Raw genomic sequence first — 27821 nt, 5'->3', positions numbered from 1 at the left:
GCACGTAGCCTTCCCAGTCACGGGGTAGTTTGTGATGTCATTCACAGCCAACGAAGTGGCCTTGAACGGCCAGTTGAATTTGCGCCTACAATAATAGAAGCTTTATTGCTTCTACACCGACTGTAGACAGATAGCTGACTCTTGGAGCTTAATTGCTTCTGAGTGTCCTGATTGACGACTGACAATGAGCGATAACAGACGTCTATGTAAAGTGGTGCACTGGGATTTGGCAACAACGCAAAATTTTAGGCATGTATCCTTCGTTTTGGAAGACCATTACCGACCCATGTATTAAAAAGGAACCCCTTTTTCGCCTTTTGCTTGTTAAAACACACATTCATTTTGTTGTGTTCGTGTTTCGTGTAATTTTCCACCCTATTAGTTCTCTGTAAAGTATATGGTACATCTAAAATTGTTACCTAAATGATAGTGAATTATCTCAATGGCATTGGTTTGGAAAAATTAAATATCTGTCACAGTACCATTATTCTTTGAACACAATAAATTTAGAATTTGTTTACAGATATATTTGTATAATTTAAATGCTACATGACCACAAAACTTCGACCTGAATTGTCATTAAAATCAAACGTATACCAATCATTTCTGTTTTCAATTTGTGTTAAACAGATATAAAAAGATTGTCTAATAAACAAAGTATGAGAATACATTATGTACTTATTTAAATGATCTATCCAAGCATCGTGTAGTTTAATGAATTAATCTTATTGTCCAGATTCTCTTCCAAATACGAATGCTGTATTAAAAAAGAAAATGTAGAATGAGTAATGCGCAAACTAAAACATTATTTTTTAATTCAGCCGACAAACCAAAATTATTCGAGCCCAGATGTTTTCTACGTCTGCTAGTAAAGTATTAAACGAAGAGAAAAGTTCGTTTCTTCCTCTGTTTAAACGTTGCAAGAAGTCCGTGATCGAATCGTAAAATCAGGCAACAGTTGGCGCTAATAGCTACACCGTTTGATACATTCGATTCTATTAATAATAAAATCTGAAAAGGATAGCTGCGAAACGAGTCGGTTACAATGATAGTTTTACGTATTTAAAAAATTCTTAATAAAAGAATCTTCTTTGAAACTACTAATAGACAATATGGAAACCACCTTGAATGTTACTAAAAATAATCATCACAATTTGCGTATCTTCTTGCGATATAAGAGTTACAGCGTCTCAATTTAGGACTATGAAATAAAAGCTGCAATACATGCCACTTTCGTCCACTTTTCAAATAAATTATTTCGCTTATCGAGAAATGCTTTCTAACCGAAAATAAATCACGCGGAATAGATGAACGCGATATAACAAACGCGATATGTCAAGTTGTCTTGTTCGGAATTTTATACGGATTGAATACTGAAGTGCACGGTCAAGTATCTAATCGATAAATGAAATGCTGAATTCATTTATCCTTGTATCAGTCGTGCTACTTTCTTCGCAGAATTATTTGCAAACTAAATAATCGAAAAAGTTTTATCGCCTTTGTGTATATGTTATACTGGAATACAAATTATATTTGCTTCTGTTAACTCATTGATTTATTTCGCTGAAAATAATGTAAAATATAATGGAATCATCGTCTAATTAAAATATTTATGCAAATTCATATTTTTACAGATACAAAGAAAGAATTGAAACTCAACGGAAGTGTCTTAGTTTAAACCAGTGAAAAGTTTGTGCAGAAGAATATGAAATATTTCATAAATATTTATTTTAGAACGAGATAAAGATATCAATTTATGCTATAATTTTAGATCAGGATGTCGATTATTTGTAGTAGATTCCTAATTACTTTTTAATTACGTCAGTTATCAATACGTCCATCAGTGAAGCCTTGTAAGCGATTATCGATAAATAATAATTACCGAGCAATTAAAAACATTTACATGCTGAATGTCTTTTGTTTTAACTTTTGTATGGAAAGATGGCCAAAATAACTAACGTGCCTGTAAAAAAATGTAGCACAACAACTCTCGTCTTCAAGTGATGAAGACGAGACCGCCAGATCACTTGAAAGCGAGGTAGCTAGCGATTTTTATCCGAAGCTGAGGTCAAGTATATTTGAATAAACATAAACACTTGGAAGGAAGACTTCAGTACTTGAATCCAATATAAAAATGATCACTTGAAAACGAGAATTACTGTACTACATCCACGTCTTCGTGTCTTACGAGTTAAAAGTAATTATTAGTGTTTGTTACTTAAGGAGATAATTATGAGCTCATTTTTAAAATAATACATCCTACATATACTTCCTACGACAAAAATCACATCGTGCTACTTTCACATATTGATAAGATAATACTTAGTTATTTTATTCAGAGGTCATATAGTGGTCAAAATATTACGTGGAAAAATAGTTTATAATTATGCCTTCAAGTAACACGAACACAAAGTTATTTATGTGTTTTTGTTATCCCCTTTTCATATTCCTACAGTAAATATGAACTATGTATTTAATTTATTATGGAAGAGAACTGGAAGTAACGTTGAACAAATACTAAATCTTATATTCAGGAAAAGAATTTTTCCAACTAAATCGAATTTGCTCCTGTGACCAATACAGTGGAAAAACTAAAAGCAATCAATTTAAAACTAACAATATTATCAGGTTTTAAGAGGTATCTCCTCTTAAAATTAACAATGTTTTGCAAATTACGTTACAATGCACCATAATTAAATTATTAAGCGAAAAAGTATGTATATTCAGTGCACGATGACGAAGTGTTGTCAGGGTCCACAAAAGCAATATTACTTTCAATAGCGGAACAACTATAATGCTTTTTATAGTGCTTGTCGCAGAAAGTATCAGACTCAATTTTATTTCATAGGGTAGAGAACCTTGTTTGTCGAAGCTGCTTGCCGATGCTGCTGTGCTATGCCCTGTTATTATACCGTAGCTCTATGAAATTGCCGTTCTTTCCTTAATCGCGGCAAGTTTAATTGCTTTTGTAGGAACTTTAATTAGATTGTCGGCGATTAAAACATGCGACAGTTATGAATGCTCGGTTTCGTTTGTAGTTGGGGCGAGAGGGTGTTAAATATTATTCGTGCCAGTTGCCACGTGTCACAAATTTCGTGAATTGGGAGTCACGGAAAGATCGCGACAAAGGCGAACTGATCTTATGATCGCTCACACACTATGGCAAAAGTGGGACACTTTTTTTAGAGAAATTGTAATGCTGGTAGATAGATAGATAATATTTATTTTGACTTTTCACCCTTAGCCTACATACACTTAATAATATTATTAACTTAATGATATATTACGACGCTAGTAAATTCCTTGTTATAGTGAATCATAATTTAGTTATAAATATAGAATTCATTTCGACATCTTGAAATTCGGTAACTGTCTTCTATGTATTTAATATTTATTTCGGTAGTAGGATTTATTAACAAAGAATGTGTTGGAATAGACTTGATATAAATTTTCATTTTTTATATGTCAAATAAAAATGTGAATTTCATAATTGGAGCTTTGCACTTTATTTTTAGACTGTACGTTTAAAATACAAAATATAATTTAAAGCTCAGTAACTAGCCAGTAATTAACGACAGGAAATATGAAGTAATTTGTTTAATAACATGTAATTAAACAAATTGTAATACATTCCCATTTCCTTTCTTCAAACAGACCATGTTTGTTTTCGTTAATTATAATTATTTCTTAACTATTATCACTGCTTCATTGAATACAATGCAATGATAACATTTCGCAGCAATTTTTCTGAAGAATATACTACATTTGCCAAAAACGATATATGTATTATTGTAATGATATGCTGACTGTTTATTCCATTCTTCACTCTCTACTTATTCTTTGTAAATCTTCTAAATTCTTTATTTTCTTTCAAATCAGTGTACTGGTCGCAACAGATAGGCGTCGCAATCGTCTTCACATTCAATTCTGTTTTATCTTCCCTCGCAGAGAAGCAGAAGGACGAGTTTTATCGTGAAAAAAACTGACTCCTGCAACGGACACGGAACAAAGAATATTCAGAGGTCCTGGTACGAGTATGCACGAAGTTATTAAAACAGCAGCACAGTTTGTTATCTTACGTCTATCGCGAAAAGGGGTTGGGTTGACTACGAAACTGAGGATGGTCGTCAGTTTTTTGGGAGTTCGTTAGTAACGGGAAATTAGAACGAGTGAACGTATGTACCAGTGCCTCTAGTATGGCCCATTGGTTAACGTAGAGAGCCACTAGGGAAAGCTTGGAATTTTTACGAGCTTTGTCAGTGAATTTCGTCGCTTTATAATCCAACACATTCGATCCACATATCAAACAACAAGAGGTTTTTCTAAACTATTAATCCGTATTCCTGAAAGAAAAATTGTATCGATACGAGTGCAAGTCATTCGATGGTTTGAAATGAAACGCTTAATTTAACTAAACTAGGGAAAAGAATGCCTGTAACTTATATTATATGAATATATTTATATTATATTTTGATTTTACTAAAAATGTTGTTTAAAACGCATTATATCGTTGATAAAATAACTTGGAAATTAAACAGTATGAAAATTTAGAACAGGTAAAACTTTGTACCCATTTTTTGTAAAAGTAAAACTGTAACAAAAGGTAGTTAATTTTAATGAATTTTTAATAGTTATCGAAAACAGCAACAGCGTCCATTCGTGAACTATAACTTTTTTAATACTTATTGCTGCGCATTCCTCTAGCAAACAGCCTCTAAAGAGTTTTAATTAAAAAGCGTGAAAGCATTTAAATTGAATTAAAATTATTATTATTTTAAGAACGTTCAGTGTTGTTAGGTTACGTTCTATGGTACAAATTGAGAATTGTATTTTTCCAAGGTAAAAGTCATGTAATTCTCGTTTTTGATGCACTGGGAAATGCCATGGTTATTCAAGAGTGGCCTACGAGTAATCTAACATACTGTACAGTTAAAAGGATGCTTGACAGGGACCAGGGTCCTGATCTTGCAGCGTTCCGCCCTTTTGGGGGAACTGAATCCACATAAACCTGACTACTCATCGTGGCTGCTGCTTTCATATCCAAAAATCTAGGTGAAACGCGGTGGGGAACTACGTTACTCTATATGGAAGTTTAAACACTAGCGGTTCAACTTCAAAGAAAGGCTACGAAATCACGAGAGAAATTCAAGCCTTAATATGATAGTCAGTTTCTTGGAAAGTATAATTTTTTTACAATAATTATGTGAGACAAGTAAAGTGATTTCATATTCTTTAATATTTATTATATTGTTGACATTACAAACTAAAATTGCTACAATTGCCAGTTGTGATAATACGAAATTATGAGCTCATTTTCTGTCACATGTAAAATATAAGAGCTGATATATCTTTTTATTAACAAAAATCATGCGATTACAAACTTTGAAAAGATTGACTTTATTAAATTTATATTTGGTTCATCTTTCGGATTAAACCAATTTAAATCGTGTATAGAATATGGTTTGATGTTTTTAAAATTAAGAGAGTTATTTAGATGGTCTTTAGAGATTCACCTTAATTGCACTAATTATATATTCAGTAAATGAGGGTGTACGTAATTTCTCTAAATGAAGACCTATGCAAGAATTCAAGCGTTTCGTAATGATGTGTGCGCTTATACCTTCAATCCAAATTTATATAATTGTTCGACTTTTTTCACGTGTTTCAACTAATTACCCTATGATTTCTGAGTTTCTAGTTGGGAAATAATATTCCTTCCATCTACGTATTATTCAAACAGTATGTTGAAATAGACGAAGGGTCAGTATTATTCTAATAATAAGAACAAAAAGTGCCTTAAAAAACTTTTCTGTCAACATTTTCACCTATTCGCACAATGCAACATATGCAATTTATCTACACAAATTGAAATCATAAAATACACGAATATAAGCATTCATCAATTTCGAGGAAAAAGGAACCATTTTTAGTTTCAGAGGTGATTCACAAAGTTGCCTTGAAATTACTATTCGTAAGTTGCTACTCGTATATTTCGTTTAGTGAAATAAAATTCTTAGACACGTGAGGGGAAAGCAGCTTGCTGCATACATTATATTGCCACGTTCCACTGTAAATTTATTTTTTCAAGGACGACGATAAACATCCATATATAAAAGTATAGCGTGCATATATTCCAATTCGCTGATAGGCCTTCGAGAGTTTACAATTTTACATGACAGAAAAAACTGTTTCTACCGCCGATGAAATTTGCAGTTTACATGCGATTGGACGATAAATGAGTTGAAAGTCATGAAAGCAGAAGGCATGCATGATGTATCCCGATGTACGCGGAATTATTTAATCCAGCGCGAAAATACATCAAAGTTTATGGTGGTGCATTCAAAGCAGAATTTTTTCTATAGCATCTACACACGTTTCTCCACTGTATGCGTATGTCTGTATATACATTATGGTTATCTTTGTTGCTTGGAGGTTTAAACAACTCAGCCCTAAAGTTGGGTTCGCGAAGTTTAATTAGTTATATTTCAATAATAAAATTTCGGGAGAAATTTGTATGCTTCCGCAGTGAAATCAGCACGGTATCTTGTTGCACGATTTTTTTAATATGATAAGCTTTAATAATGATACAGAAGAAGCATTGTATATGTAATACGTAAAAAAGGAGTGCATTACGAACCAAGCTTAGCCAATTAAAAGCAATATCAATGAATGTAACGAAAAATCACGACAAATGATTTATTAGATTTTTAGAACATTTAAATGGACACCTTTATGTTGACAGTTCGATGTTCTGATTCAGGCACTCTTTAAAGAAGTAGATGTTATAATGAATGTTACAGAAATAATAAAAAGTGCATACAACAAAATTCTGATAAATACATACACATAATAATAAACAAGAAAATATACATTTCGTGATAGAACAATTCGTAGCGTCATAACTTTAAATTAGGCTCTAAATAAGATACAAAGTCTTTGTTAAAATTGTTAACACCTTATTGTGGAAGTTACATTAATTATTGTTATGTTTTGCAACAGATTGCAAAAACACTTAATTGTTAAGAAAAGAGATATAATGAAATGATGTTGAAATGATGTTTTTCAGACATCTGGTTTCTCTTGAGCCATAAATGCCATGGACGTCTCTAAGACCCCAAGTCCTTCGCAAGCCATAAACGCCATGTACATCCCCAAAGAATATGTTCCAAGACATCGGGTCTTACCGAGCTATAAATGTCAAGAACGTTTTCGAAACGTTGTCAACAAGAATGTCATTCGAACTTAGGCTTACCATTAGTAAGAGCCTTTTGATTTAAATGGACAGCAGGTGTTATAGCAAAAAATCTGTGAACTAACGCACATTCAACAAATAAATGAACTTGAACTTTAAATGGACAAGTTTCTCTAGCGTGATACATGTTCTTCTTCAATAGTGAATAATAAATATATAAAATGATAAATATTGCTACAACCAATTCATATTTAATCAATCAATATACATAATCAATCAAATATACACGACACTATTTAATTAATGTTGTCTTACCTTGCCATGACGCAAATCTGTAGGCATAGTGTATTATACATGGAGACATTTAGAGGTATCATGAGAATTGAGCTACATGAATTTGTACCTAGAGCTCGACAACTTAGGAACGATACCTGGGGGAGTAATCTAAATATGGTGGGAACGTAATCGGTCCCTGAGAGGCAAATTGCCTAGTTGCGGAGTGTCACTTGGTATTATTTAAACGTCTTACGGCTTAATCAATCCTCTCTTCATTGTTCAATTTGATAGAATTTGAATTTTATTTCTTATTAATAATCTAACGATTATAACCTTTTCTGTGATTTTTACTTATCACGATTACACCTTCGTAAGAAGGTGTTCTTCTCAATCGCCAATTACTAGTATGATTCTATCAGATAAAAGTTACAAGAAAATGTATTCTATAAAGTTCGTTTTTGAAATTATAAAGACAGAATTTTCTGTGGGTTAAGAGTGATCCAGAATTATCTCATGTTCTATCATCGAGTCATCTATTGTTCAACAATCAAAAAATGTAAGACTATGAACAGACGATGAGGACCAACTTGGGTCATTAAAAAATAGAGATTTTAAGTAAATTAAACTAAATGTTTTAATTTAAATTTAGACTTTAATTGGAATAATTATAGGTCTGAAAGTAATTGAAATTCAAGAGTTCAATTGTAAGTATCTTTAAAGTAAGTTCACTTTATTAATTAGATTAGATTTATTCAGAAAAATGGATGTTTACCACTCTATCGATATTTTTACTATCTTAATAAATTTTCAAGCAAGATGTTACTTAATTTAATACTTAATTTGATACCACTAATTGGAAAAAGAGAACGACTCGAATTGAAATAGCATGACATTAGCATCATCGAGAAAGTAAGTCCAGTGGGAGGCCTGGTGGGAGAAGAGTCTGGACCAGCGTCCTTTCACCTCAGGGATTTTGTCTAAGTGTTGAGCTACACAATGGCACATTAAGGGTCTCCACACGTCTAGAGGGGCAATCGTTGCAGATCTCTGCGGCCCTGTAACAAGTGTCAAGAAACCGAGTTGGCGGCTTGCGCCTACAAAGGTATCACTTTACATACTACTTGAGTACGCCTCGAGGAGTTCATTATGTCTCTTCCACCCACTATGCGGTAAGTGGTCGAGAGACGTGCAAGTGTTGGACAGTGGAGTTCAGTTTTTGAAACTTGCGTACACGTATGATTTATGGCAGTCTAATAATCTAATAATCTGATGTGTTATATACAGTCAGTCCCATAAGTTTTCTTACTTTAAATCAAATTACAGGTTATACGTTCTCAAATAAACGTTTTATTATAAATATACACATGTGTAAAGAAACATTTATTTGGAAACATCAAGCCTGTCGTTGAATCTAGACTTTCGTTAAATCTACAATTTATTTATTAATATTTGCATTCATAAATACATGGAAAAATCAGACACAAAAATAAACACTCTTAGAGAATTATCAACAAAAAAAAGGAAGTTCTTTTACTTGAATGTTTAGAATAATACTTTTAATATTTAAACTGTGTATCAGTTAAGAAATAACGAACATCGTAAATATAAGTGGTAAGAAGAAATATAAAAAAAAAGAGATTTATTAATTAATCTTTATTTATTATAATTTTATATTTCAATATATCAAAATAAAAATAATTGAACTATCATTACGAAAGAATGATGTATTCCTTAGTTTAGACAATTTTGTAAACAATGATGAAAAAATATTTTTCGATAGTTACTATACCCGTTACTTATCCCCGTTTTTACGCAGTATCGGAAAATGTTTATTCAAAATATTCCACGCCTGTTGTAAGACACTTAATTTAAATTGCGTCGCCTCTTTCAGCAGAACGTTTCGATAAAGTTGGATATGGATGTTAAAATACCGCGAGATAAATATAGCGTCTTCTGAAATAATAAATAAAAATAAATAAAAATCATCGAGTGACATTTTAATCACGACAACAACCAGTGGAACAGACATGCTCGGACTTATACTCACAATAATTGCAATAGGAAACTCACTCATTATGGTAATTCAAACATCGACCCTTTGGAATTCTAATGTAATTTCTTCACTTTCATTACCTAGTCAGTCCTATAACTACTTGTATCCTCTATGTGTATTCATTTAGCATAGAGTCTTTTCCTATTACTGATTAATTCATTACTGAAAAGAATGAATAATTTTACATATTGTATAGATAAAGAAATTGTCTTATTAACTGAATTTCCTATTTCAATGATCGTCCTAACGGAAATTAGACAGAATATTTCCTAAACTTTTCTCTTTCCTCTCAATGTTCTCTAAATGATTTCAATATCATACATTTCCTGGAAACCAAGAATAATCTTTGATCATCGATTTGCGCGCGCAAATGGCCAAATAATGGGATGCATTAATTACTGGCATGGACGTTCAATTGATTGATCGAAATATTGGTACGTCGATGCTGTTCACTTGTCAATGATGTTCGCTTCATCATCGATCAAATACACCGTCGGAGAAAGAAAGAAAGAACGGAACGACCGATTTCTGGTTAGTCGCAGGGAATCTCATTAAAATCGACAGGAAGGAAAAGGACGCTAAACTAGGTTTATCGACGTTCTTTTTCCCCCTCGAGAAAATATAATTGTGTAGTTATATATCGATCTAATTCCAAACTGCAGCGACTTCCATCTCCGCTGTTGGGGGATATTGAATCAGCTGTCTGGGAGGTAACTTCCTTTGCTCAAACTAACCGATGAGCACTTTTTACTGATCGTGTAAACAACGTTACGTGGTTCTCGAGTAATGTCGGGGGATGTCCAGGAGAAATAATGAGAAAGCGATGGCTTACTCTGGACTAATTCATGTATCGACGCCTTCTGAAACACGACGAACAAATTTCAATAACTTTATACATGAAATCCTTTAATTTTATTTTAATCTGTCGCTTTTTTGCTTACATATTCTTCAAAACAGGAAACAAATTAATAAATCCTTAAAAGGAACGAACAATTAAATGATTCCCAATTGTTTGATATTAGCGTGTATTGAAATTGAACAATAATTCGTACTTGAACTCAAGCCTCAATATCGATTATATCATTAGTGGATTACATATAGCAGCATAATTGCCCTATCGAATTGTTCTCGGCGAAGAAACATTCTCTGAATTTGCTACAACGTATCCATTAGTACGCTCTAATATTAAGAAATACAAGGTTTTTTTACATTTTAATCTCAATGAGAATATGAACATTTTCTCCATTAACAGAAATACGGAATTTCCTAGCTTGTTATTATGCAAAATGAAATTTACATTTTCCTTTAATATTAATGTCACGTTTGATGCATTCTAAATATTTCATTCGTTTCACTGATAATTATCAATCCATCTGATAATCGGCTTAATTAATAATATGTTTTCAGATGGCATTCCGTTATCATGTAAATTAATTTAAACGCGATTACTAAATTTAATTAAAATATGACTACGTACATATATCAATTTAAGCATATTCATCTTTCATCAATTTTCTAACTAATTCCTTTGGTTAGAGAGTGGAAAAGCTCCCTTTTCACGTAGACCCGTGTCTTCCTATTACATTGAAAAACGGTACATCGGTAATCGATGTGTTCGAGCGAGCCAGTGTACACGTATCCACAAATAGATGCAAAGAAGCCAGGATCGTATCGGTTCCGCAGAAACAAAGATTCCAGTTGCAGATCGCTTGGATTTTGTAGACAAGAGACAAAAAAAAAAACGAACGAACAAAATGAACAGAAAACAGGAATTGTTCACCGATTTTCAAACTTGTTCAAAGGATGGTCTATTGCCCGTGTCGTTTGAAAAAGACTCAAAAAAACGTGATCGTTAACTGATTGCTCGTTTTGTTTACAATCGTTACATTTGTTTGCAAGGTTTTGTCACGCATTTGTAACTCTCGAAATATCATCTATTTGCATTTTACAATTCGTTTGTTTACGTTGTATGGAAAAAACTTTCACGTTATTAATTTGATATTTTCAATTTTTTTTTTGTAGTAAAAGGTTATACAAATTCGTAGTTATTTCAGTATAGATAATTACTGAATGTATGTATAGTGTTTGCACGTTTTGATTACATGTTTCCCGAAGAGAATTTAAAAAATTAGCTGTTGAAATTTGATAGTATATTTTTAATAAACAAATATACAGTATAGGTGATATACGCTGTACGAATACTTATGGAACTGACTGTATGTATTCACTATGATTCGAAGTATTGCAAAAGTTATACTCAAAATTCTAATTTTTACTTTAACCCACGTCATGTACACACGTAGTTAAACCAAATTTAATTTTTAGTTTGTCACGAATCGATTCGTTCTGCTCCAGCGTTCTAATCTTCTGCAGTCCTGCGATCATTAAAGCACTCGTTCCCTGAAATTTCCGACACGTCAGACTCTTCTTACTTTCCGTCGACGGAGAATTGTGTAGCTCGGTGTCCTATCCACGTTCCATTTTCATTATCTCTTGGTCGTTTCATATCGTCTGCACACAGAGACACGACATGTGCCACGATGGCTCGTTTAACTCTACCCCCAAACACGGTCGCCTATGATCTGCAAGAATAGGGAAAAAAATGTATCGCATACTCGCATCCGGACGAATACGACGCACGTCAACGATAAGACATATTACCAGATTCATGTTCACGATATTTTCCGCGTTCGGATAACATGAAACGAGGCATGGAATATTGAGGGGTAGAAAGGTGTCGAGTTGAGGATAAGAAGGCATCCTCAGCGGTGTGCTTCCTTGAAGAAGGAAAGATATTAAGATATCCTTGAGCCTGATTACTTGTTAATATATAAGTTTACACTTTACAATTTTGCACTTTTACACTTTGCTCTTGACACTTTTACACTTTGCATTTTGCACGCTGTATGTTGCACTTTTGCACTTTGACTTTGCACTTTACACTTTGCACTTTTTATATCTAAAGATCTTATTCCAAGTTCGCAGCCATTAGCTCGGTATCACTCGCGACGAAGGATTGTTCGTCACGAATAATACCGATTACCAGGTCTCACCACGTGGAGGTTGCTGCGACTGGAGACCCAGAGATAGAAGGAATCAAACTTCCTTCGATCTCCCTCTACATAGAGTATACATACGTAGATGCATACTCTAAATAGAGTCGACGAGCTTAATACTAAGTACGAAACGATGAAAATCAAAGGAAAAGAAAATTCCCTTCGATTTCCAAAGTCTATGTCTGACTCTGTCAAATAATTATTTGAACTAAATGGAAGGTAAATGGAAATCGCGACACGACGCGACCACGTAACTGGACTTACAGAGTCAGTCCCGTTTCCCCTGGTGGGCCTGATTCGAGAGAAAGACGATCAACGTCTCCGCCAGTACTCTTCTCCCTGCATACCTGCTGCCGAGGGCCCAGATCCGACCTTACAGTGTACGACGTAGGTAGCACCGCGTCGGGTTGCCCTGCCCTGGCGACACCAGCTATGTCTGACGGTCGTAGAGTCCCGAAACGGAGTTCTACTCTCTGCACAACGTCAGGAGTCCAGGACACGACTTGCATCCGTCTGACGGCTCTTTTGAGCTGCGCTGCGTCAGGAGCCTGGACTTCGCCTGACGCGTACAGAGAGTAGAAGATTCCTCGGAGGCGTCGATTGACCCTCTCTCAAATCAGACCCACTAGAGGACGGCAACCGACTTTGGCCAGTCACATGGTTGACCACTACACTTATCACATCAAGTAATAGTGACCGAAATGGAGAACGGAGTTGCGAGTCCAATATGGACCTACGAACAAACAAAAGAATTGAACAAATGATTAATAATTATTTGACAGAGAACAGACACTCGTACACGCATGCCTTAAAACTAACTTAGGTACATGCCTTAAAACTAACAAAACCAAATTAAGCTACCCACATCCAATACCAAGCCACGATAACTAAGGGAAACTACGAAAGCAAAAATGGAAGGGACGCGAAACGCGGACGCGCGATCGCGAGATCCATATCGACCGAAGGACCGACGAAGAATGAACTTTCGTCCCTCGTATACCTGTGTCGGTCAAGGGTCGCGGCTCGCTTGTGCCTCTCGAAGTAGAGAAGGGGAAGGGCGAACAACAACCGCGTGACGCTTGATTCGAAGACGCGTTGAATCCATCGAGAAAATAATTCGTGAAATATTAATATCACAGCAAAATCATATTCTCCATCGTTGTTTAAATACGTATTGTTAATAATTAATTTATCTATTACCAGAACCAACAGATACAACCAATAGATGTCAAAGTATAGACAAATTTCCCACGATTACTATCTTCAATGAATACTTATTTTGAACCGTGATTGTTATTAATATTTAAGCGAATATTAGTACGTGGTATTTCATTGTTTTTGCCGCACATTTGACGGCAAAACTTCCCTTGAATGGTTCCTTCAAATCAACGTCAAACTCCAATTTTGTTTATTGTATCTGTCTATTCTGCGCATAAAGAGGCTTGAACGTCACTGCTCGCGATAACCGTAAAAGCTGTGGCAGAGTGATGTTCCATTTCAACGACAAAACAATAGTATGATTTTCGTGAGCATCGTTATAATAGGTCATGCTAATTGGGGTGTTCTCCGGTACTAGAGAGAAATCCCTTTCTTTGTTGCATTATACGTACACTTTCAACATCGGCTCCCCTTTAGAGACCAGTGTATTGCGTTAGGTAAAGTTTTCATAATGTAACGGGTTCGTTTGTAAACATTCTCCGAATTCGATGCTCTTTGTGGATAGGGATATTTGAAGATCAAAGGGTTCGTGCAATTAACAATAAAATTATATAATACCAAGAAAATGAAATGGTTTTAAAACACCGAGATGAAGTCGACTGGTCACAATTCCTATAATTACTGTTGGGAGTAATTATTCAAAGTCTCTGTTATTTAAAGAACTTGGAAGAATGGACGTTGGAAGAATTTAAGTAAAGTAATTAACTTTCAAGTGACTTTAAAGTAATTGAATCAACTTTCTTTAACTAGAGAAAGGTTCACTAACAATAAGTAACATTCTATATAAAGCAGAAATTGTACAAATAATTTAACAATCTCTATCCTTTCCAACTACCTTTATTTATTTCACTCTACCCGAGTCTTTGTTTCTAAAACACAAAATGTTCACAGAATACCTTCTAGCTTATTCATTCCTTTATTTCTATTGTAGCTTATCTTAATCTTAACAATAATTACGTCACAAACTATTTCAATTCTCTTAAATGATACTTCAGTTAAACGATGTTGGAGTGGTGGAGGTTCTGCAGCATATGAGTTTCACTACTGACAATACCCATTCATCTCAACAAAGACGACAATTTGATGTTGTTGGTAACAAATGTTAATTTGATCAAATAAGTGTAAATTTCTATTACGTATAAGTCATGGTTGGCAAGTGTGTATTTATAATGAGATCTTCTTAAGAATTTCATAAAAATCAATATACATGCATCCATCTACACGTCAGAAGAATAGTAATTAATTATAGTTAGACGTAATCACATAGCAATATTGCAACACTACAATTTGAATATTCGATACAGTTAAACAATCAAAACTATGACACAATATATAAATATTTTGTACATTAATCGTAAATTCGTATTTTATCGAAAAAACAAGAATTCAATAGGAGTAAAACACGTTTAAACGATCACTCAGGGTATAATGGAGAAAGTAAACCGGGATATATTATGTTTCCAGAAGGAAAAAAAGTATATAGAACCGTCTTTAATCATGCAAATACCTGTATGAAACAGAAGAACGGACCGAAGCATTTATAATCATGCGACATGCGATACATTTTTTCCATTTCAATTCTCATGACCTTCATCATTTTATTGCTGCAAAAAAAAAAAATTCACCGTTGAGCACGAATACTGCGCATTGAATTACGTCGAACGTAAGCACGAGATTACAACGTAAACAAAAAATTCTGCTACTAACTACTTCGTTTAGCTTCGTTTATAGCGAACTGTTAACGTGTTCAAGGATTTTCATCATTTCAACGGAAAATTGATTTTCTTACCATTGCGATACGTGGGCGATTAATCGATGAGTTATTGAAACTATTTAGTTTTCAATGAGTAAAATGAACATCTTGTAATTAATGCTTTTCTGTTATACAATATCATACAGGAGTGTGGTGTTTTGATGAAACATTGTTACTGGGGTTCTGCAGAGCTTTATGATTAATATGTGAAATATAATTAGTGGACATTATGAGTACGTGAGAATATTCATTTATTCCTCGTATTCGCCACATCTTGATATTCTCTTTCACCAAATATGATCTAATCAAGACTATAAAATTTGTATAAATGTTAAAATCCTAATAGAATAGAATATTTTATAGTGATTGTTGTATTAATTTCAGAATGTTGGAAAGATGACTGGGTATTGAAGCGAAGGTGTCGGTGACTCTGAAGGTTACTGCCACCGTGATTTTCACCTGGTGGGATGGATTTGAATGGGACAGACAACAGCCTCAACGGCACCGAAGGCAATCGCACTGCGTCATCAGTTTACGTCATCAGTAGAGATTACATGTCTGAATGGTGAGTACATAAATTTACATTGCATACACTAAAACTTCCAGTATTTCAATGAACCTCTTAAAATATCAACATATAGGTACGTTTGTATGTGTAGAAAATAGAGACTATTCGTGAATTTTTAATAATATATATTTATACTGATTCAATTTAAACAAAATTGAACAGAAACATAAAAGAAATCAAGCGTGGAGTCATCGAAACAAGCCTACAAACATCTACGAAAAATTGTAAAGAAACTATAAAGTAAAATTTAATATTCATGAATTTTATGTTTCATGTTTACGTCAACCTTCAAAAAGTGCCCTGTGCATAAAAATTATATTCAATAAATATAAAAATAGATCATCGTTTTATATTGGGAAATAAACAACTTATCCCTCCTATTTCCCCTGTAAATGTTTGTCCTGATTTATATACAACTTTTATGAAACCGATGTACCGTATAAATCGAAGGTTAGATATAGTAATAATAATAAAATTAAGTAGCGAATTAAATGGCAATTAAAAAGTACCTATAGCAGTGAAAGACCAACATTGAGTAGGCTGCCTACTTCCAGAGTCTTGCACGATTTCTGACTTTAGTTTTGAAGGTATAGAATTCGTGGCAATTATAATCAAATGCAGAATGAAAGTTCTCACACCAGGTAGAAGTGGTGTGTGTATTTATGGAATAATCAGCCTCGGTGAACTACTTGGCTTACTAGCAAGTACGCAGGTAGTACTTGGTACACGCGAAATTTTCGAACTGTTTCGTGTAAGGATATGACGTTACGAAGCAATTTAGCAAATTGTACGAGGCGTTTATAAATCGAAATTACGTTTCGCAATAGTTCTCAAAGAAACGTCGACCTACATCTTTCTTGAATATAAGTCGTTCCACTGTAAATACGGCACTGATGGTTATTAAACGAGAAAAACTTTTCTAATTAATTGGATCTCGATGCAAATAAATATTTATTACTTCTGACTTCAATTGGATAACAATTTTTAACGAGATTCACGATTTGCTGCAAAATGTATTTAAAGAGATGCGAGATGGAGGTATACGTTGTTGTAACCTGACATTTAATGTTTGACATTCTTTGTTGATCATGATGTAGCGTTAGTCACAAACATTTAGATGATGTTTATAATAATCGTCTCCATATTTAATCGGCGTACAAAATTATTTGAAGATCTTTGAATTTCGTCAATACGTGAATTTCGTCGTAAATATAAAATTTATGTAAAATTATACATATATTTACATGCATTTTAGTAATATCACGTATAAATATTATAATCAGACATTTTACTTTGTTAAATTTTGCCCAGATTCTAAAGATATCTTGAACTAATATCACAAATAGTTTTAAATTTTGAGAATGTGTTTAGGTTATTAGTTTATAATATAATCTTGTGTATGAATTAAAATATTATTACTGATAATTACCGTAAAATTTAAACAATAACATGTGGATTATTATGACATCTTTTCAAAATTTGTGGAGCCTTTTGATGAATTTGTCGCCTTCTATAAATACTCATTATTGGAAGAGTTAAATCATCATGTGAGGTTCTCTTACACGGCCGATGTTAATTGACTGCGGGTACGCTCAGGAAACACAAAGGAAATGAACTTTCACGAGGGCCAAAACCAAGACAAAAATTGCTTGGGGGGATGTCGTCTGCTTTCTCCTGAAGACAGCATTGTCCTTCTAGTCGCGCTTAATGAGTACCGCTATACACACGGTAAATAGATGCGTTTCGTGGCTATTAAAAGATCTTTGAGACGGTGTTAGTACTCTTTCTCATCTAAAAATAGCCCTTCTCCGGTGATATGTATGCACGTAAGCGCAATAAAAGCATATTACGTACCAAAATTAAAGTAAACTTAAAGAATAACAATTGTATAAGCGTTCGCTGTTTTTTTTATATCATAAACACTTTGCTATGTTATCTCATCGAGTAATTAAAACAATTCTCAAATTAACAAGTCATTTAGACGGTAAAGAAAAGAAGATTGGCAGAAGAAATGAATAAAAATAATAACTGTGAGCAATTAGAGACGTTAACAATGATAAACAGTCACGTGATTCTCCGTTAAACTCAGAATATGCTTTTTCTTTTAATTATAAATAAATACCATATTTTCTTATTTATCTCTCGCGAATATTGTTCTCAATACTTTTTAATTGAACGAAATAATAGCCAATTTATATCAGACCTCTTACTTAAGAATAGAATGCTGTCCTGCTGAAATAATTAAGGATATTTATCCCACTGTTATCAGCTAACAAAGAATATTCATTATTATTCTACGTTTCAATCTTTCTTCGAGTCTCCGGGGAATTGAATTAAATCGCAATTCATTTCCAATCCAGAGTAAGAAAAATTCTCGTGTGCAATTTCGAAGCGACAACGTCCAGACTTTCCTGTTCAACCGAAGGGGATTTTTCGCGAATGTATCGCACGTGGAAAATTGATCTCTGGAAGGCAGTGCGAGTCGTGTAGGGTCGGACGTTTTAAACAGGCTTCGAAGACTCGAACTAAGCCGAAATTACTCGACAACGTTCACGTTTCTCTCGCATATTGTACCACTATATTGCTGGTAACCCGAGAATCATCTTTCCAGCTCCCAGCTGTTCTGGGAGAATAGAGGAAGTACGAGCAGCTAGCTGGCATCCAGCAAAACCAATCTGGGGAAAATTGCACCCTTGACCTAGACATGTTAATTCGTGTAGACCGTCGAGTCGGGGCTTACAGACGAGTAGGTGAGTTTCGGTTGATGGAGTTAGTTGGTCGAATGCGCGAATACATGCTCGTGCAGGCTTCATTATTTCATAAAAAGGAGAACCGTTGTCGTGCGACTGGATTGAAACACGCGAGTCACGTTATGCTGTTGATCGACGGCTAGAGCACGCAATCCTCGCGAAAAATTGTGAATTTTTGCGTGTGCCTATCGATAAAATACAGCACCTTCATTATCTGAACATTTTATTGTTTCGACGGTGTGTTTCTTACTTCGACGTCGCGTTTCCGTTTCTACCGTAACAAATGCGCGCGTGGAGTATCTGACGGCGATATTCATCGAAATATTTTATACTCGAAATAAGTACATGTCGTTACTATCACTGGATCATATTTGACCTACGAGAAGATGTCAATGTCTCTTAAAAGGGAAGATTTATTAATTCCCTCGCTATCGTAGTTTGAACGCCCACGCGTAAATGGCGAAATTTCACCTTATAGAGAATTACGAGACGAAACTTTTTTGTATCTACAGTTTATTCAAAATAAACAAATTAAAAATATTAAGTTCATCTAAAATATATGAAATTTAACGTCAAAATAATTATCGTTTTATTGTTCGAAAATTGATATCTACTTGAACATTTGTGTCCTATTAATTCAGATAATGGACATTCTGCTACGATCAAATAAATAAGCAGGTGATATTTTCGACGAGAGATGATATTGATTTTACACATTCATTTTCATTTCGCGAATGAAATTAAATAGTCGTGTGTGTGACGTGGAATAATTTACTTTCATTATAACTGAAATTTGATTTATTTTTGCGAAATAAAAGTACAATTTTTATTACATAATTTATCTAATTGGAAGACATTTTGAGAAATTTGGTTTTCTACTCACTGTATCATTTTATATTCTTATGCAAACCATAACTTCTGGATGCCAAGAACTCAGAGCAAAAATTTTTTTAACCTGTTTGCCTATTAAATTGCGTCGCTGGATTGAGGTACACCGTTATAGTATTAGATTGATTAAAATGATCCTCTACTACATATAAAGCAGTCTGTATTGGAAACGGATGGTAAATAAATCGTTTGTAACATTCCTTTTTCACTATACTCTGCAAATTGGTTAATTAAAGCGAGGCTTTTGCTGCCCGCATACGTTTGCAATTTTCACCAGACAGTAGTGGGTCCAAATGATTTCCTCTTGCATCTAACAACGAATGAAGTTATTGGTGCACAAGTAAATAGCCATTAACTACAATACTAAAGTTTATCAATTATCGAGTATTAAATTTGTTATGATTTTATATAAATTAATAGGAAAATAGTACCAGAAAGTACATGCTGTATTAGAAAAGAAAAAAACGAATAAGATTTACGTAAAATTGTTATGTGGGCGATAGAAATATAGAAATCTTTTATTATAGGTGAAACATTCAATTTCTGATTGCATACGATACGCGACGAACGTGTCGCGCAAACGTTTCCGTTTCGATTGGCATATTGATCCTTCTTCTCTCCTAGATCGCAACGCATGTGCCGTGCGGACGTTGCAGAATTGCATGTGAGACCCCTAACCTCATTATTCTGTATTTTCGATACTGCTTACGCAGTCTGTTATCGCATCGCGTTACAATTCCTGTATTCAACACGAAACTGTATACCGTTCTTGATACAAAGTCATACGAAACATATTCGCGGAGTCCAATCAACCATCAACACCTTTCAAAGGCAAACGTAATCATTGGATTATCCAGACCAGCTAAACTATCAGGTGTAGGAATTAATTCCTCCTTTTCCTACAATAAAATTGACATTTATTTTATCAAGAAAAATCATACAACTTTTAATCTTCCCTTAGTCACATATTCCAAAAGAGCAGATATACATACTTGTAAAAACAAAATGTATCGTATAATATTATTAGTATCACAAGTGGAATTATGAATATGTAAATACAAAGTCACAAAAGTAATGTCCACGCCTAATATATTTAAACTAAAATAAAAAAAAGTTTCAGCCAATATTTCGACCTTCAAATAGATGTATTTAATTTAAAACTACATATATTTCTCATGTTTGATATAAATATTAATTGAATTGTATCGTGATGTTTTGGTTTTTCTTCGAGATCTCTTCAAGAGTAGGATTTTTTTTCTTTTTCGAAAGGAAATAACTCTTGATGAATAACTGTGATTTTCTTTTGTTCGAGCTGTAAGATAAAAGTCAGATTAATCTTCAAATATAAAAATGTTCTCTTGTTTTCAGTGAATGAAAGTAAGAGATATCCATTGAAAGCTTTGGTATTTTACATAAATCAACGTAACAAGGAATGATTTTTTTATTCATCCTAGTCAAATTCAAGTCGAGTAGGAAATAATGAACCACTACTGAATATAAAGATTACCTCTTTCATACTAAAATCTTTTCTCGATAAAATTCAGGTCAACCGATAAGATGGACAAAGTCTTTTCGTTTTTATCGTGTACAAGTGACGCAATTGTATACGGGTATTTGAGCATTACCATATTATACATAGCGGCATTTGGTATCGCTGCGTCATTTCTTTCATGGGTTATTGAAATTCGATGGAACATAATGGGTGGTAACCTTTGACGCAAACAATGCCCTTTGTTGATACAAATACGTAGGTTTTTTTTCCAAATTCTTAGACTTATCACTTCGTTAGTACTTGTGAATATGACGCGTCGTGCTAACTCATTCACTGCTAGGCAAAAACGCGTTTTGCCTTGGGCGCCAAGATTTAACACACATGTGTAATGTAGGTTATTATTTTGATAATAAAAAGTGATATTAAATTCGTTGTTTTAAAAAGAAAATTTACGATCTTCTTTTACTTTATCCTCTTACAAACTTATCCCTCGAGTAATTGCAATCAATTTGAACTCCGACATCTCGCAGATGCGATTGAATGGGTTAAACGAGTATGGACAACTTTGATATGAGAACGAAATACATGTAAAGTAGTGGAGTTAACCTAGATTCGTATATAGGTTAATTATTTCTCAATAATTAGTAAAATTCTTTACCATGCATCTGACTCCCTGATACGTGTATACTTTTACTTTCATTAATCATCCTCAATTATCGTTAAAAATACTATAATCCATGCACTAAGTAAAATGTATACTGCTCGTTTTCTCTCCTTTTGTTTCAAATTTGTTTTGTTACATAAATATTTCTATTTCGTTATTCTGTATTATAATTAAACACTATAATCGTGAGTGCAACTCCCAAGCTCCTTGAATATGTTACGTATTTTGTTTATCGACCGATGGAGATGAAAACAAAAAATTTCCTCTTTCACCCAAGTTTTAAGTGACATCATTGTAGCCAATCAGATCTTTATAAAAGATCAATTCCATTAGCGTAACGTTAACTATGACTACCTGAAATTTGAAATTGCAATTGCAATTGCTACACTTGTAACTGCACTTGTAATTGCTCGTGGAAAACTGTTTTCATGTTCGATATATTTTTCCATTAACCCTGACATAAAAAACCTTTTATTGAATACGTGTTCCATTCACTTTGGGGGTAGCTTTAATTAAATACAATATGAGTGACAGACGATAAAAAAAAATACGGATCTAAAATTTTCCAACACTTTGTCCGTGTGTCATTTTTCTTAATGATCGAAGACTATTAATTGGGTCCCGTTCTTTCCTGGTTCTTCAACTTCTATTAATATTTAACGTACCCTCTTTAACGTCGGTTGACTTCTCACCCGTAAACATTCCGTCAACCGTAAACATAGCGACATCCTAACGTTACATCGTAGCTGTCATTCGTGTCTTCAACTAAATTTCTCAAACCTCGTTCTATCCCATCGTCTTTAAAATCCACTGTATTTTCTCAGTTCGGCCAGCACCCATTTATTTTTCCATCGATATTCAGTCGCTGTGGTTGTACTTGCTCATTTCTACATCGATATCGTGCCACTGTGTCACTGCCAGGTCATTTTTATCTCGACGTTCAACAATTGCATATTTTTCAGTTTACCGTATCGTTGCTAGTTTCAGTTTCAATCGTAGCCCGAATTCCTGTCGTGCATCGAATGAAACGAAAGCTAGGCAAAGCAAAAATATATAATTTACGCTTTGAAAATTGCGTTATGAAAACTAAAACGATATGCAGAATATGTACGCGCAAAATGAATACAAGGTTGAAGCATGGTAAAACCCATTGTAGTTAATTATCGTTCATAAAATCGACATCCAAGTCGGCACGAATCTGCAGAAGTGTTTGCAATTCCAATGTTATGCATACCATCTGCATATCACTTGCGACATGAAAAGTATAGTATGACTTTAAAATGAGTATTTGTCTACGTATATATTTCTCGAGAAACTGGTATCAGTTTCCGCTATACGTGTAACTAAATTACGTTTAACGTTACACGGCGAAACCCTGGCTAAACAAACAACAGGCGAATGAGAAAGGTAAGCAATATACACGATGAACAATATGTTCTTTTTTTTATAAAAATTCATCAAGATATGTTCGATAAGACGTTTCTACAAGACTTGCATTAATTTAACTATCGAACTGGTAAGCCTGAAATGACATGTATTTTTAAATAAGTTGTACAGATATATTATTTAGAAGAAGTAATATCCAGTTCTATCCCAACACTTAATAAAAATGATCACAAATGTATAGTAATGTATGCTACTTTGAATGACACGATGCAAAAACGAATCCAAATTAATTTGTTTGTGGCACATCTTTCAGTCAAGTATGTCAATCCTTCTTCCAAATATCACTGTTCTTCTTTCATGGGTACCTTAGAATTAAACAAACATAAACAGTCTTACGAAATTACCATTCGAGCAAAAATGCAGTTTATCAAGCAAGATAAATAGATCCATCAATTGTTGGTTTGTATGCGTATTAAAAAATGAAAACGCGACCTGCAGTGTTTGTACGAACTGTGTTGATTCTGGTGAGAAACATCTGCTATTGTTTGGGTCGCAGTAACTTGTGCAAATTGTGCAGTACGTTCATCAAGAATGTATAATCAAGAGACAAGCATCGCGGTTTATGCGGTAGTAAATTAGTGTGCATTATTATGGTGTGTTAATCAGCTGTAATTCGTTTATATTATCGATCAGAGACTATTATAGTTTAATCATTGCTACGTGATTGAATCCCATCGTTTCTTTTTCTTTCGAAACTGATATTAATAGATGCCGATCGATTTGAAAAAGGACAGGGGGAAATAAAACAAGGCGAGATTCTTTTAGCAGCCATAGTATTGTTTTTGTTCTTTTATACGTACAGCATACAGCAATATTCTGTACTAAGTACAATATATGTCGACAATGTTTACATCGAGTATAAGATTTGTACAATATCATAATAACGATTCAATGTGTAAATAAATTAAATATTATACATTCTATACAGGTTTAATTATTTACTGTCGGTACTGCATTGTCTTTATATAAATGTAATACGTAAAAATGCTACAACTTCATTTCGTATCCTCAATATTGTTCCATTAGATTATTGTGTCATTAGATTCTTGGTGAACGAAGTAACAAGAACAGCTTTGTCATTTTAATGATCTCAATTTGTAGCTTCTCAAAGTCTCGAATTTCATTCCTTAATCATAAAAAAGCTCCAGTACTTTAGATTTATCGTTACAATTTCAAATTGTACCGAAAATGACGTCTTGTACCAAAAAGTTTAACTTTATTAGACAGATTTAATTTCATTGAAAAATTGCACATCTTTTGTGCAATGTATGATCCATCATAGTATTTTCATAAATATTATTAATGTTATTAATTGGCATTATTTTTAATAGTAATTCCTACAATTTCAACACTACTAATGAAAGTTTACTCTGCTTTCATTTGGTACGCTTCAAATTCAATCGTATTTTATTGATACAAATATTGTTGAAATAAATATTTGGGCTATCAACAATTTTACTCATTCGGATATATTTTCTAAACGATTCTTTCAATTTACTGTACAGATTTAAAAACAAAATACTAACAAAGTTTATCTTTGCTCCGATCTGTAGCCACGCAATTCACTTGAATATACTCTTGTAATTATTTCAAAATAATATCATCACAACTCATTTTTTATTTCGCGAATAGTGTTATATGCGTGGAATAAACAGAATAATTCTCGCCGCTTATATAGAATGTATACACGGCACGCAGATGTACGCGGACAGAGCGAAAAAAAGGCAGAGCATTGGAAACCGTTGTAGGTACATTGTGACGATACGAAGCATATTGATTTTCGAATTTTCATTGCTCCGTAGAGAGTATCGAGACAAAAGTGCATTCTCTATGTTGAGTTGTTCTGCTTTCAAATCTCCTTGTCAGAAGTGTACACGGTATATTCAGGATATGCATCGAGATTCGCGAAATATTTAATTTGGCCGCCGTATGTGGAAAGCTAACAATTCTTTAGGGATGCAAGAGAAACCTGCAATCTGATTCGCTGGATAAAGTTAGGGTAGGTTACGCGAGGGTCTAAAAAGTCAATTCGCCGAACCTCGACCTTTTACTATCGCTGTACCTATGTCTGTATTTCTTTTCCCTTTCCCTTTTTGTTGTATTTTTTGTATTATGGTTCCAGGAATCCGCATTTTGTTTCGTTGGGACGAATAAAATCCTTAAATAGAAATAAAAGAAGAAACAAAAGAGTGGCGTTCGACAGAAATTCTTTGTTACTTCGTCCTTTGGTTATTTTGTATGTTGTAAATTGTAGGAAAACGAAAAATATTAATTTAAAATGATATACATTGTGTAGAAAATTATTCGTGAGTGCTAAAAAATAAACAATATAAATATGATCTATCAATTTTGTTCAAAATTGTTTTAAAAAATAACATACAATATTTTATCTCATCAATTTATATGTCAATTTTTTAATTGTCTGTTTCTAAAACTTTTCCTACCCGTATCTTATTTTTGATACATCATCGCATTTATATTGTTCAGTTTTTAAAACTGTTACGTAATTTTTGTAAAAACAACAGTGAATTACCCAGATGTTTTTACCCATTATTGAAAGCTCTTCTTGCGTTCGTATCAAGCGAAATATACAATTTGATCAATATTAATCTCCTATTTGGGTCAGATTAAATTTCACCTGTTATTGTTGCCTACAGATGCATTGTAAATTTGTTTTTTACGCCTTGCTTGCGTAACAAAGCGGGGATTTTTATAATTCCAGCTTCATACCATAGAAATTCAATACAATAGAGACGATGTATTGAATCTTCACAACTGAATCTGCGCCGACAAAAATACTAAGGGTAAACAATGCTGATTATAGACAGATTTTGTATATTGTTGTCTTCATTGAACATGATATGGATACAGTTGTTTCTTTCGTAAATTTCTCTACAAAACAGTGCAGATAAAAACGTGAGACATTCTGTGCTGTCACTATCCTTCGAGCACTGTCGCCATTCTTTACTTCGACATGGCTGGAGATCCACTCTTTTAAATCAACAGGTCTACTGGTGGATTTTCCAGCATCCGAATCTCGTTTTTGGAAGAAAACAGTGTTTCATAGCCGTTCGCGTGTTCTCTGAAATGTTTTCTTATTTAAATAAACCTGCATGTTATTATTTAGTATAATTACAAATTCAATGAGCGAAGCAAACATATTTGTTAATTTTACAAGGTAATAGATACAGTTTCTAAATTAAATTATGGATTTGTAGTGCTTCAATATTATGTATTTATTTTTTGCATAATTATATGCTACATTAAGGTTGATTAGCAGTGTTTACTCATCAATTGTTGGCCGTCCGTCCGTCGACACATTGTTCAATGAGTTTTGCGTGAAGGTATTCGCACCGTTCCGTCTGGTGATCCCTTTGAAGATTGTTTATGTGTACGGTGAACTGATGGGTACCTGATGGATACTCTGACAGGAGTTTAATTTTGTCTCAGTCATTAAAAATGATTTTCTGTCAATAAATATAAGTATGCTTGGAGAATTTAAGAAATCAAGACTAAGTCCGTATTTTATAATGGTCACGTTTAATGTTAAAAATAACCTTTTATTTATCAAAAAGTATATCATTGGATTATTGCCAATACCCCAATATTATTTAAGTATTTCAATCTTTACTTCTCCATTTTTGAAATGAAAAATAAAATATAATTACTGTAGATATCTAAAATGACAGTAATCGTTATCTGGAAATAACTGGTAACTGCCACTTGCTTTAATGCTTTAATTGCTTTAATGTAAAGGAAGAATTGTTGCCATACTTTCGAAATGACATAAAAGAAAAGAATGTTTAGGTTTACTAAAAAAATTAAAGATCTTGTCCTCTATAGCATGTTACAAAGTTACATAGTACAAAGTTGACATTTGTAATATCTTCATAAACAACTTGTAACGTCGTACGGGAACCACTTTGTATTACTTATTAATCCCTTTCCTTTATAAAGTGTGTACACGAAAAATGCAGCGAGCAGATCCCATTTTTCACTAACTCAATTATTCCTGCCTCGCGCACTTTCTTAATACAAGCTTTCCCAGTTTCCCGTAAATTTACACCACACTAACTTGCTACGGTGTCTGTGATTAATCGTCCTGCGGATTGATCAATTTATAATTTAAGGCACGTACAGAGTATTGCAATTTTGAATCGTTGCAGTCACGTGACGTGACTTTACCTGTGACAAATATTTCGCCATTCGAAACTGTAATTTTTAAGGAAATTCATTCATTTGACTGTTAATCATAACTAATAAACAACAAGTTTACGACGACTAGTGTTGCAGTATATTTCCTATTAAACAAAATTTAGAAGAATTATTTTTAATGGACCCTCTAGCTGATTTAACTGATTCTATTGCTTTATTTTCTAGAGGCTAAAGTTCTGATGTAGATTTGAAGGGTAAGAATCTATTTTTTCACCTAATAATAAATATTTCTGACTCAATGGTCTATTGC

The 27821-nt window shown here is 33.6% G+C and overlaps 1 protein-coding gene across 3 annotated transcripts in view; it reads left to right on the top strand.

Moving 5' to 3' along the window:
- Nucleotides 1–27821, top strand: part of LOC128885917 (muscarinic acetylcholine receptor M4) — a 51752-nt gene that overhangs the window by 5791 nt on the left and 18140 nt on the right. Inside the window, exon 2 of one of the 3 annotated variants that reach the window (XM_054140297.1) lies at nucleotides 15933–16113. In XM_054140297.1, coding sequence (XP_053996272.1) covers nucleotides 16016–16113 — 98 coding nt within the window. In that variant the 5' untranslated portion in view covers nucleotides 15933–16015. Of the gene's footprint in view, nucleotides 1–15932; nucleotides 16114–23241; nucleotides 23318–27821 lie in introns of those variants that run through there. The other 2 variants (XM_054140299.1, XM_054140298.1) reach the window with 2 other exon arrangements.

The sequence above is a fragment of the Hylaeus anthracinus genome, unplaced genomic scaffold, assembly GCF_026225885.1.
Source record: "Hylaeus anthracinus isolate JK02 unplaced genomic scaffold, UHH_iyHylAnth1.0_haploid 11982, whole genome shotgun sequence".
In the NCBI taxonomy this organism is placed as follows: Eukaryota; Metazoa; Arthropoda; class Insecta; order Hymenoptera; family Colletidae; genus Hylaeus; species Hylaeus anthracinus.
This window is presented reverse-complemented; position numbering and strand designations above follow the sequence as displayed.